The following is a 12,221-nucleotide window of genomic DNA, read 5'->3' on the forward strand; positions in this document are numbered from 1 at the left end:
CGAGAACGCTCTGGCGATGGTGGTGCGACCGGTGAAGGCCGAGGACGGGAAGGACGGGTGGTGGGAGCTGATCGCCGCGAGAGTACCGGGGAAGACGGCGGCCCAGGTGAGGCGGCATTACGAGATCCTCGAGGAGGACGTGAAGGCGATCGAGGCTGGCCAGGTCCCCATTCCCCGCTACGTCGGAGAGGTCACGGCGGCGGCGGCGATGGGCAAGGAGACGGACCACCACCACCACCACGGATTCGGCGGAGATAGGAGATTCGAGATGGGAGGGCAGGGTAAGAGCTTGTCGAAGTCGGAACAGGAACGTCGGAAAGGCATCCCCTGGACTGAAGAAGAGCACAGGTTCGTCCAATCCTCCATATCTATCTATGTTAATATTTTTTTTCTTTCTTTTCCGCCAATAGTTGTTGAAAAAAGGAAAGGAATGAGATCTAAGAGACGTCAAATCTATTTCTCGTTATTTAGGAATGCCAAATCGATTGCACCATAAGTTTATTGAAAGAAATACTCTGACTCTTATTCTGGCCGAAGAAAACGAGTAATTTTTAAGGAATCTGAATACAGCTGATTATTTTCTCTTCTGGGGAATGATGGCGTTGAATGTTTTCTATAACAAAACAGAGGATCTGGAATCACCGGTACTGGAGTTATTACGGAAAACAAGGCTAATAAATAGGATCACTCTGCATCAGTGACTCAAGGACACTATCTTTCAAATGCTCCTATAAGCTCCATGCAATAATTTGGGCAGGCCGCTTATAAGGAGTTCTCTTACAAACTTTGCAGTAATACTTGTGCGATAATAAACTGGTTTGTAATACTTTGCACTCTGCGTCAGTAATACTTTTCAAAGAGTAGTTTGTATTCTTTCAGAGGGTTCATGTTTATGAGCATCTAACATATATGCAGGAAGATTTGACAAATAAATAATCTTTCTGCTGTTAAAAGCTTAAGTAAATACCCAGGATTTCCAGAGATGAAACAGAATGTGGAAACTGAACTAAAAGGCTCTACAACTAATCTCAAGGAGCGTGGCTTATGTTGCAGGCTGTTCCTGCTTGGCCTCAGCAAGTTTGGTAAGGGCGACTGGAGGAGCATATCCAGAAATTTCGTCATTTCAAGGACCCCGACCCAGGTCGCAAGCCATGCCCAGAAATACTTCATCCGCTTAAATTCCATGAACAGAGATCGCCGGAGGTCAAGCATCCATGACATCACGAGCGTGAATGGAGGACATGTGTCTTCTCCCCAGGGTCCCATCACTGGCCAGGGCAATGCAAATTCCGCAGCTGGAGCACCATCCATGAAGCATCCTTCGCAGCCGAATATGTCGGCGGCGGGAATGTACGGCCCGGCCGTGGTTTCCGGCGTCGGTGCTCGTGTTATGCTTCCCCCACACCACGCCCCTTACGTTATGCCGGTTGCTTATCCTGCGCCGCCTCCTCCCACGACAATGCACCAGTAGCCTTCTGTTTTAACTCCTGCAGATGACATTCGTGGCGTTGATTGGTGCAACGGTTGGGTCGGCAACTGGGTTGATGGTAAAAATTTCTTGGATAAAAATATGTAGTGTAATTGGCAGAAGGATAGTTGCCTTCTTTTCCATGTAACAAATAATGTAATACTACTTCCAATTAGTATTGCTATGTGAATACTTATGTTCTTTAGTTGCACATATGATGTATACTGATCGTTCTTTTTTGTTGTCTCACTCATCTTTAAATCATGGAAGAGATGGAATTTTATCTTCATCTTGTTTCTTAAATGGATATCAGTAATTTTGTTTTACCCTTATTAAATGAGATGAAAGAATTTTAGCTAGCTACTTAGCTCCCTTGCTGCTGCTGGTCTGGGATTTGGGGCTCGGGCTGGGGCCTGGTAGTTTTATTGCAACGGGAAGTTCAGGCAATGGGGTGTGGGCTTATTGTGCTTGGGTCTCGAGGCCTGTCCTGCTTCAAAAGCTTCTTTCCCAAGAGCAATTTGATCGAAGACATGGTCATATATATGTTGCTTTTTTTATTTATTAATTCCTTCCAATGATGTGCAACTGTAAACTCATCAAAGAGTGGCGATAACGCTCTTCTGCTTTTCTGAAATCTTGTTTTCTATTAGAGGATGGAAATGATAATAAACTGTTATTTTGCCTTTCATGCATGTAAGCTGTTATGATTATTGTAAACATATGCCATTGAGAGACAATTTTATAAAATCCGCACACAAAAACCTATATAAACAAATTAAATTTAGGTTTTACAAATTTATAAATGGTGCATTTCAAAATTTACTTAACGTAAGCTGGCCGAGAAATAAATCTGAAGTTTACTTAAAAGGTGGGTAAAGATGACCGAGTTGAGTTCCTCAAATAACTTGACTGTAGGTTGAAATAATAAATTATAATCTTGTTGAGATACTGTATAAATATGTCATATTCCTTTACTTGTCAACGATCAAAGAGATTTTGGATTTGATTCCCGACGAATGTATTCGAATATGGCTGGGTCTCTCCTCTGGTGCTCCTTGGAAAAAAAATTTGTAACAATTGGATCTCACCCAAAAAGAGACTAAACACACGTGCGCGTGCACGAGTCCTCGTATACTTAGTCCACTCAGATTATGAGCCAGATCCGCTCTGATATTATTTGTAACAATTTAAGACCTTATCTAAAATGGCTAGTCGAAAGATATTAATAAGATTTCTTTACCATATATAAGTATCCAAGTTGTATCCAGTAAATAATTAATATAAGGCTAAATCAAGGTCGAAAGAATCAGTATCGGATACTGTACTGATTTTCTGGCGGAACGAGTCGGTACGGACTGTGTCGAGCCCATACCAAGAGAGGAAAACGCCGTAGCCGAAGAAGAAGAAAAGAAAGAGAGAGAGAATAGGGGAGGGAAAGAGAACGAGCTATTTTTAATGACGGAACTATATCAGTGAGCTACCGGTAAACCAGCCGGTCCGACTCGGCTACACATTTGTTGGGCTAAATAGGCGCCTACATAAGTCTTTATAGAAATAACAGTAGCCAGACAAACTTCCATCAACGCTCGCAGAGGAAACGATTCTTATCGCTGCAGCGTGTGGCCTCCGGACGTATCCAGTGGGCACGTCACCGAGTGCCATCAACCGCGGGTGGTGGTGCAACGAGCACCAGGAACCGAGCAAGCATCCACGTTTCTCCACCACATAAAAAAGAAAAAGAGGCTAATTTAAGCCAATTCCCACCTTCCCGCTCCTCCAAGGGCCGGCGGCCGAGAATAAGGCGGAAAAGCAACGGATAACGGCGACTATGGAACCTATTCTGTCAGCTGTTGAATAGTACCCGTCCTAGTAGTCCACTCGCACAGAGCAGCGCAATGGCCGCGGCGGGAGGAGTGGCCCTTGGCCTGGGTCTCTCCTCCTCCTCTTTCCTCTCCGGTTCCTATAAGAGGAGCAGTCTTAAACCGAAGAGCAGCAACAGCGCGTTCGGCGGCCGGCGGCGGAAGGAATCCGCGGCCGGTTCCACCACCACCAGGGCGGCGGCATGGCCCCTGCCCGACGACCTCTTCTTGGCGGTCGGCGTGGGGCTCCCTTGCACGGTGATGGAGTGCGGCGACATCATCTACCGCAGCACCCTCCCTCGGTCCGATGGCCTCACCGTCACACCTCCCGGCCTCGCCCTCGCCCTCGCCACCGTCTCCTACCTCTGGGCCACCCCCGGCGTCGCTCCCGGCTTCTTCGACATGTTCGTCCTCGCCTTCCTCGAACGCCTCTTCCGCCCCAGCTTCCGCAGGGTACTCGTTGCTTGCTGGCTACCTTTTCTCCCCCTCCGTTCCCTTGTCCCCTCTTCCTTCAATTCAATCCAATGTGACATGTGATGGCAGGATGATTTCGTCCTTGGGAAGAAGCTGGGCGAAGGCGCCTTCGGCGTCGTCTACAAAGCTTCCTTGGCTGATCCCAAGGCCGCGTCCAAGGTCTGTTCGTTTGGTGCTCAAAAATTTGTTCGAGTCTTTTGGCCCCATATTTCGATCTGGCCCATCATCTGTTCGATTCTTTCTTTCTGAGCTGAGGCTTCTCCGTTTTCTGCTGTTGGATGGATGTTGTTGGTAGCCGAAGCAAGGTGATCTGGTGTTGAAGAAGGCGACGGAATATGGTGCGGTGGAGATATGGATGAACGAGCGTGTGCGGAGGGCCTGCGCGAGCAGCTGTGCGGAATTTGTGTACGGCTTTCTCGAGGTGTTCCTTTTTATGACCATCGATGATCAAGTGGGATGAGGGTGCCTTTTAATATCATGATCGTATTAAAAGATATGATGCTTAAATTGCTTTGCTTTCCAGAAAAAATCACAAGGCAAAGGAAGAGGTGAGTATTGGCTCATATGGCGTTTCGAGGGCGAGGAAACCCTTGCTGATCTCATGCTAAGCAAAGAATTTCCCTACAATGTAAGTAACACTTTGTTTGTAATGCCAACTTCTTTCTGGTTCTTCTGCTACCTCTTCTGCGTTCATCTGTGTTGATGTCACTCTTCAAAGAGTAGAGCTACTTGTTAAATGCTATGATGCTTGTCAGCATAGGACTACCAGATAGAACTTAAATTGCAATTCGTGATATAATAAAGGCTATATGGATATTGGTGACCCAATTAGGCTTAGTGCAATTGACACTTCACACACACACACACACACACAAAAAAAAAAAAAAAATGGAAAAGAAACTGGGTTAACTTTAGTAGCCATTCTAATAATGTATAATTACTTGTAACAGGAACAGAATGTTGCTATAGATTATTATAAGTTAATCATAAATATATTGTCAAAAATACTTATGAATATATGAATATATTTTTTATGAAGAAATTTAGATATAGACTGGTATTTCTAGTCGCACTAGCTTAACAGTCCCAGTGCTTGTGCAATGGATGCTATTTACACTTGTGCTTCACCCTTCATGTTGTTTTGGACCTTCTTTGTTAATTCTTATATGTGCAAATAAATATAGAAACTGAATATATTTGGTTCCTCTGCTCTGGATCAGTTCTTTTTATGATATTAATGAATTTAGGTAGAGACAAAGATACTTGGAGAGGTCCAAGATCTGCCAAAGGGGTTAGAGCGAGAGAATAGCATTATCCAAACAATCATGAGACAACTTTTATTTGCTTTGGATGGTCTTCATTCAACTGGGATAGTTCATAGAGACATGAAGCCCCAAAATGTAATCTTCTCTGAAGGTAAAATTTTGGGTACACACATAATTTTTTGAAATTTATACTGTACAAAATTTAACTGATATCTTTTTAATGTAAATGCAATATATTTACAGGGTCTCGCACCTTCAAAATCATTGACCTTGGAGCTGCAACAGATCTGCGAGTTGGCATCAATTATATTCCAAAGGAGTTTCTTTTGGACCCAAGGTATCATAAACCGCAAGTAGAATTCACTTTATGGACTAAGAAAACTTTGATCAGTTCACAATTAGTTTATTGCTGCTGGAGAAAGAATCTAGCTATTGTGCTTTGTTGATTAGCATAGGACAAGTAAATATTGAGAATCTTAGTTTTGGTGGCAGATAATTTGCTTGGCCTTTAACCTTAGCTAGGAAGGAGTCTCCATTGACTTTTCAAGGTGGCATTAAAACCCTCCAAGATTGACTGGTTCCATGAAAAGAAAAAAAATTGATCCGATTAGGCAATTGCATTGGCCAAGCTTATTAGGCAATTGGATCGGCCAAGGGTCCAGTTCAGCAGTTCGCCAGTCTAAGGCCCTGTTTGGGGGAGCTGTTGGCAGTAGAGCTGTTGGAAATAGAGCTGTTGGTAGTAGAGCTATCTGAAGTAGAGCTGTTATAAAAAACTGTTTGCTGTTTGGTAACTACATTCGTAAAGTGCTGTGGTACTTTGTTTTGTGTTTGGTAAACAAACTAAGAAAGTACTTTTGTATGACAAAATTACCATAAAGGACATTGCATAGTATTATACAACAGAACATAATAAAACCTAATATAAATTAATATATAAATATATGATATAGTATAATATTATTGTAATATAAAATAATATTATGTTAATATAGCATAATAGTAATATAATTATTAGAATAAATTAATATTTGGTAATATAACATAATATTAAATTATTTAACATAACATATTAATGTATTATGATATAATGTAATATATATTATATTTATAATATAATACAATAAGAAAAAGTATAAAATATTATAATTATTAGTATAAATTAATTTCTCATAATATAACATAATATTAAATTATTTAAAATAACATATTAATGTATTATAATGTAATGTAATATAATACAATATTTATAGTATAATACAATATATAAAGGTATAAAATATTATAATTATTATTATAAATTAATTTTCCATAATATAACATAATATTAAATTATTTAAAAAAATATAGCGTGGGCCGCGAGGTTGATGATTAAAAAAAAAACAATAGATTGATTTTGGAAGGTATGGAAAAGGATTAAAATTTTTTTCTTCTAAAATGTGGTTCAAGAGATGCATACAAAAATTGAAAAGAAAAATACCTTTTCTTACAGAAGGGAGTCTGACGGCTAAGATTCTTGGCTCCAGCAGATTTTTAGGTTTATAAAGGGATAAACTATGTAATTATGTTATTTTAATATGGGCATTTTTGTCAAAAATACAGCTTTTCGAAAAAGCTGAAACAGCTTCCTCCGAAAAGCTCCAAATTGGAGCTTCCTCCCAAAAGCTGTTTTCAGCTTCCCGCAAAAGCTGAAACAGCTTTTCGAAAAATTTACTAAACACAGTTTTTCATCTAAAAGTACTTTTGGAGGGCCAGAAAGTGCTTTCTGGCCCTCCAAAAGCTCCCCCAAACAGGGCCTAAGCAGCTAATGTGTTCCAATTATTGATGACATTATCTGTAAGCAATAAACAGACAGCTAGGGCCTCGCTTGCTAACCTGGTCCAATTCTAATAACATTGAGTATAGGCAGTACATGGACATGTAGGTGGTTTCCTGATGCCTAGGCAAAATATGTGGGTGCCTAGACATAAAGGTGGCACAAAAAATAAAAAAAAGGTGAAAACTGAGAAGTATGAGGAGAAAACTAGGTTGTAGTGATAATAATTCAAAAATGAAGTGGGGCATATTATGTAAGACTTCATGAGTCCCTGGGAAATGACAAGTTGGAAAATGCCATACAAATTCATAAGTCGATCATCTTCATACTGATTACACATAACATTAATCTAGGAGTCTAGGCCTCCACCTTGGCCACCTTCAAAAACTCTAAGATGATGGCGATCTACCAAATCAATCCATTTGCAAGCAGCACTCAAAACACTAGCAAAACCTTATATTGTCAAGCAGCCTTCAGAACATAGGAAAAGGGATGAGAAATGGGCAACATGTGTACTAATTTCCCTTCATTACAAGCCTTTGTACTTTGAGTATGTAAAGTTATGAAAGACATGACACATAATACATGTTGACTTCATATAAACATAAGACTAATAATAAAAATAAATAGAACCTCAATATGATTTATGCTCATATCTCCATGAAGAGCGTGATAAGAATGTTATTGGAATGAGATAAGAGGGTGAAAATAGTCGAGCCTTAGTAAGGATTTAATAACTTATCATGATATAAGATAATGAGTATCGAATTTAGAGATTGGTCCAGAGTCCCTAAAAGGGGAAAAATCTGTTATATTGACAATTGGCCGGAATTTTCTTTGAAGAATTAAAATTAAAATTTGAAAAGACAGAGAATAAGAAAAGAGCTAAAAATAGAACGTGAAGAATAGAAGGAAAGGAGGGTGAGGAGGTGGGGCAGGGCTAGGTCACTTGGATGGCATTACCAGTCTATGCGTAACTTCATTCAGTATTAGGAAGCCACGAACAAGGATTCAAGTGATGAAATGAACCCCTTATAAGTTGCTGGCCACAACAATCATTGGTAACCCTTGCTTGCCTTAAACATGAAGCCAGATGCAAAGTAAAGATTGCATGTTAATTAACCTGTTCAGTAATAGCATATAATAACACTCAAAGAAATGCTTGGGAACCACAACGTAACATTTTCCATATGGTTTTTTCCAACCCAAGAAATCATCTCCTTGTACAGAAAAATATAATTACGACTTACGAGTGTACTCAAACTGCTTCAGCACAGCTCTCTCAATTCTTTTCCCTTTGATCTTCTACCACTGCAACTCTCTACCAACCCAGAAGGACCTGAAAATTCTGAAGAGTAAACTCATGCTCCTCTCTTTCTCTCTCTCTCTCTCTCTTATTCTAGGAAAATTATATGATGGAAGAAAAGGCATGGTGTGTTGAGTTGGGAAAAAGGAATCTTGAGATGATTGTACAATGGCAGGTGGTAGAATTTCTCAAAGTGATATGAGGTCTTTGAAAGAAAAAAGCAGAGAGAGAGAGAGAGAGAGAGCATCAGAGTTTGGTGAAGGAAATGGATTGAATATAAGGCAGGGAAGGGTTAGGCAATGTAGGGTTGTAGGGAAATAAGAGAGGAAAACAGAGACAATGGAAATGGGGCATACGTTAAGTTTCAGGGATTCCATTAGCAAGGTGAATGGCATTTAGGAATAAATATATCTTCTTTTTAATTTAACAAACCGCAGAGACTGTTTTCTTCTACGTATTTGGATTGGGTGCTGGCTAGCCAACGAAACAGCATGGGAAACCACATGGCGGAGCAGCTAGGCCTTTAGGCAGAACTTAATCATTTAAACACAATCTTCTGAACAATACTATGTTCTGTTTGAATGGGTGAATTAGAATGTTCAAATATTCTTGTACCTGATGATATCAATGCAAGTTATAATACCCCTTTAAGAAAGCATGCGTATCTTGCAGCACATTCTAGAACATAGTATTTACTCTTAGTGAGAAAGGTTCAACTGCTACATAGTGAGTTGCAAATATTGTAGCCAGGGGCTTATAAATCTCACAGTTTAGTCTTTATTTCCTAAAATGTTGTGTATTTTTGCTTGTCAATTACTTTTGTATACTTTCCCCAGAATGTTAATTTAGCCTTTGTTTTTGCAGGTATGCTGCACCTGAACAATACATCATGAGCACACAAACACCTTCTGCACCCTCTGCTCCAGTGGCAACTGCATTGTCTCCAGTCCTATGGCAGGTGTTATTTGTAAATTGAGCCGACCAAATTCCTTCATTTGTATTCTTTTGGATTTTCCCTGGAGACTGGAGTTCACCTTTTGTGGTGTTTTTCTTCTTCATCAGATGAATTTGCCTGACAGATTCGACATGTACAGTGTGGGCCTTATATTCTTGCAAATGGTAAGCAGAAGTTGGTTCAGATGCAGCTTGCAGTCATGGTTCACTTTCGTTCTTTGTTAGGTTCTTATCGCACTGTTCTATTGTTTTTTCTTTAGGGAGTTCATTTGGATTGTTTATAAGGATCCTAGTAAGAGTGATAGCTCCCCTTAAATTAGTTCTGTGGGACATGAGACTTGATCTTTGCTGTCTAATTTCCTTTACTGTTTGTCAAGTGGAAATAAAACATCGTCTTACTCTATTTACATGACATTGTGTTTTCTTTAGGCATTTCCGACATTACGAACCGACAGCAGCCTCATACAATTCAATCGCCAGCTCAAGAGGTGTGAATATGACTTGAATGCATGGAGAGCATCAGTAGAACCTCGTGCCAGCCAAGAACTTCGAAGAGGCTTTGAATTGTTGGATTTAGATGAGGGAATTGGATGGGAGCTTCTCACATCAATGGTCAGATACAAAGCACGGCAAAGAACCAGTGCCAAAGCTGCCTTAGCACATCCATACTTCAACCGTGAAGGACTTTTAGGTCTCTCAGTCATGCAAAACTTGAGACTTCAGTTTTTTCGTGCCACTCAAAAGGATTATAGTGAAGCTGCCAAGTGGGTCATCAAGCTCATGGCAAGATCTGGGACACAAAGAGATGGTGGCTTCACAGAAGCCCAACTTCAACAGATGAGGGTACGTTACTTAGCTATAATCTATCAAAATTTTCTATCAACATTTGCCTTCTTGAGCAGTTATTCCAAGTTATGATATAGGCATGGAAATCCAGCTGATGTTAGGTTCCTTATTTTCCACACCGAATACTGGAAAGTCAACAATATAAATTTTCTGGAAAAAATATTAGATGGTACATATGTATAGCAACCTCTGCATGGCGGAATTTTTCTGTCACAGCCATTCCAAGCAGCAACAGAGTGATACAATTAGCTGCTGCATTTGGTGAAAAAATGAACCCATAATTTTGGATTTCTTTAAATAAGATATCAAAATACTCACCACTTTCTACAAACTGATCCACAGGAAATTAAGCCAAGAAAGGGGAGCACTCAAAGGAATGCCCTTGCATCCATTCTTCGTCTCCAGAGGAAAATCGTAAGAACGCTCAATGAGAGCATGGATGACTTAAACAGGCAGAGAAAAAGTTTATGGTGGAGCAGGTGGATTCCCAGGGAGGAGTAAGTGGAAGCATATATTGTCCACCATGTAAATTTTTTGCAGGAGCATCATAATTTACTATTTTGGTTAATGTTCCATAATGTAATCTTAAGTGGTGAGTGTGTATATTTGGTCAACCATGATGGAAATGATAACAAATCAATCCTTGTCATTCCCACTGTTCATTTTGATATCGAACAAAATGCTGAAGTTTAATTTAAGGAGTTTATCACCAGGTCTGATATGCCGACCTCATCAAAGGAGTGTGAGACCTCTGCGAGGCAGATTCCAGTTGGTCTCACATCTGTGTTCTGGATATTGGTAAGCATACAGCAATATGAGAACAACTTGAAATTGCGGTAATGGTCTTCCTTCTATAGCTTGTTCGATGAGTGAGCTTGTTTCATGCCCATGGATGTATTTATTGGCAACCTCATCAGCCTCATTCTCCTCTTATCAACCATTTCTTCTGATGGTAGGGATAGGGTAAAATTGATCTAGGTTGGGCTGACTTGACCAAGGCTCAGGCTGGAACTCTTTTTTATGACGGGTTCGGGGTCCGAGATAGCAGAATCACCAGTATAAAGAGGCTGTAAAGACCAGCAACTCTATAGATTTGTTTCATTGACACTCAATTGTATCCAAAAACCGGCTGGCTGATACAGTTTGTTCTTCCTTTTTGATCGGTTCGAATCAAGCCAAAAAAAATCTTCAACCTATATCTAACCTATTTGTAATCAGGTTGAGAAGTATAAAAAACAATATAACCCGTGCTTTATATTGATCAACATACAATCCACCAGCAAGTCAGGAGATTTGTTTCAGTGACACCAATTGTATCCAAAAACCCGTTGGCTAATATAGTTTATTCTTCCCAGCGTTAGATTAGTTCTCGTCAGATTGGGTCAAAGCAAGCCAAAAAATCTTCAACCTATGTCTAACCCATTTATAATCAAGTTGAAAAGTATAAAAAACAACCTAACCCATGCTTTATATCGATTGACATGCAACCCACCAGCAAGTCCGTAGATTTGTTTTTGTGACACCAATTGTATCCAAAAATCCACTGGCTAATACAGTTTGTTCTTCCCAGCATTAGTTAGTTCTCATCGGATCGGATCAAATCAAGCCAAAAAAAAAATCCTCGACCTTTTATCTAACCCATTTATAATCAGGTTGAAAAGTATAAAAAACAACCTAATACATACTTTATATCAATCGACATACAACCCACCAGCAAGTCTATAGATTTGTTTCGGTGACACCAATTGTATCCAAGAAGGCTCATACAGTTTGTTCTTTCTAGGATTAGATTAGTTCTCATCGGATCGGGTCAAATTAAGCTAAAAAAATCCTCAGCCTATATCTAACCATAAGAGGGATTTAAGACTCACATACAACCCACCAACTCAATTAGCACTTCCCCCGTCACTTAAGCAAATAAAAATAAAATATGATTAAAACTAAGAGAGATTTAAGACTCGCATCCAAATAAAATGAGAGCAAGAAAAGAAACCACAGAGAAAATGATAAGCACATTGTTCCCTCCACTTGTTTTTTCAGTTTTTTTTATTCTCATCATTATTCTTATGACACTTCTCACCATTTAAAAGATTGGTCCCAGAACCATCCAAAGAACTGTTTCCATAACCCGGACGTTCACTCGGCTTGCTACAAGGTTGGCGGCGATACACCTCAGCCATAACTAGAGGAAATTCTGAATTCAAAGCGCCGAGCCGACCCATTAGTCCAATTGCAG

The 12,221-nt window shown here is 40.0% G+C and overlaps 2 protein-coding genes across 3 annotated transcripts in view; both read left to right on the plus strand.

The window, feature by feature from the left end:
- The window catches only part of LOC103697641 (transcription factor MYBS1), a 2,048-nt gene extending 369 nt beyond the window's left edge, over positions 1 to 1,679 (plus strand). Inside the window, exons 1-2 of the mRNA XM_008779548.6 lie at positions 1 to 348; positions 1,054 to 1,679. The exon at positions 1 to 348 is cut by the window's left edge and continues 369 nt beyond it. Of these exons, the coding sequence (XP_008777770.3) occupies positions 1 to 348; positions 1,054 to 1,471 (766 nt within the window). The 3' untranslated portion in view covers positions 1,472 to 1,679. The remainder of the gene's footprint in view (positions 349 to 1,053) is intronic.
- A 1,350-nt stretch (positions 1,680 to 3,029) lies between these two features.
- STN7 (Serine/Threonine kinase domain protein) lies at positions 3,030 to 10,634 on the plus strand. 2 transcript variants are annotated; one of them, XM_008779547.5, is made up of 10 exons: positions 3,030 to 3,780; positions 3,871 to 3,960; positions 4,097 to 4,222; positions 4,325 to 4,429; positions 5,049 to 5,217; positions 5,310 to 5,403; positions 9,050 to 9,143; positions 9,248 to 9,304; positions 9,569 to 9,982; positions 10,328 to 10,634. In XM_008779547.5, exons 1-10 carry the CDS (start codon positions 3,364 to 3,366, stop codon positions 10,484 to 10,486), a joined length of 1,725 nt encoding a protein of 574 aa, XP_008777769.3. In that variant the 5' UTR covers positions 3,030 to 3,363; the 3' UTR covers positions 10,487 to 10,634. The 2 variants fall into 2 exon arrangements, with proteins under 2 accessions (XP_008777769.3, XP_088559740.2); XM_088703614.2 differs by lacking the exon at positions 10,328 to 10,634 and adding an exon at positions 10,063 to 10,271 and having other exon boundaries at positions 3,040 to 3,780.
- Positions 10,635 to 12,221: the final 1,587 nt, after the last annotated feature.

This window comes from Phoenix dactylifera, chromosome 1 (assembly GCF_051530095.1).
Source record: "Phoenix dactylifera cultivar Ajwa chromosome 1, Ajwa_hap1_PhDact_Kaust_v1.1, whole genome shotgun sequence".
Classification (NCBI taxonomy): domain Eukaryota; kingdom Viridiplantae; phylum Streptophyta; class Magnoliopsida; order Arecales; family Arecaceae; genus Phoenix; species Phoenix dactylifera.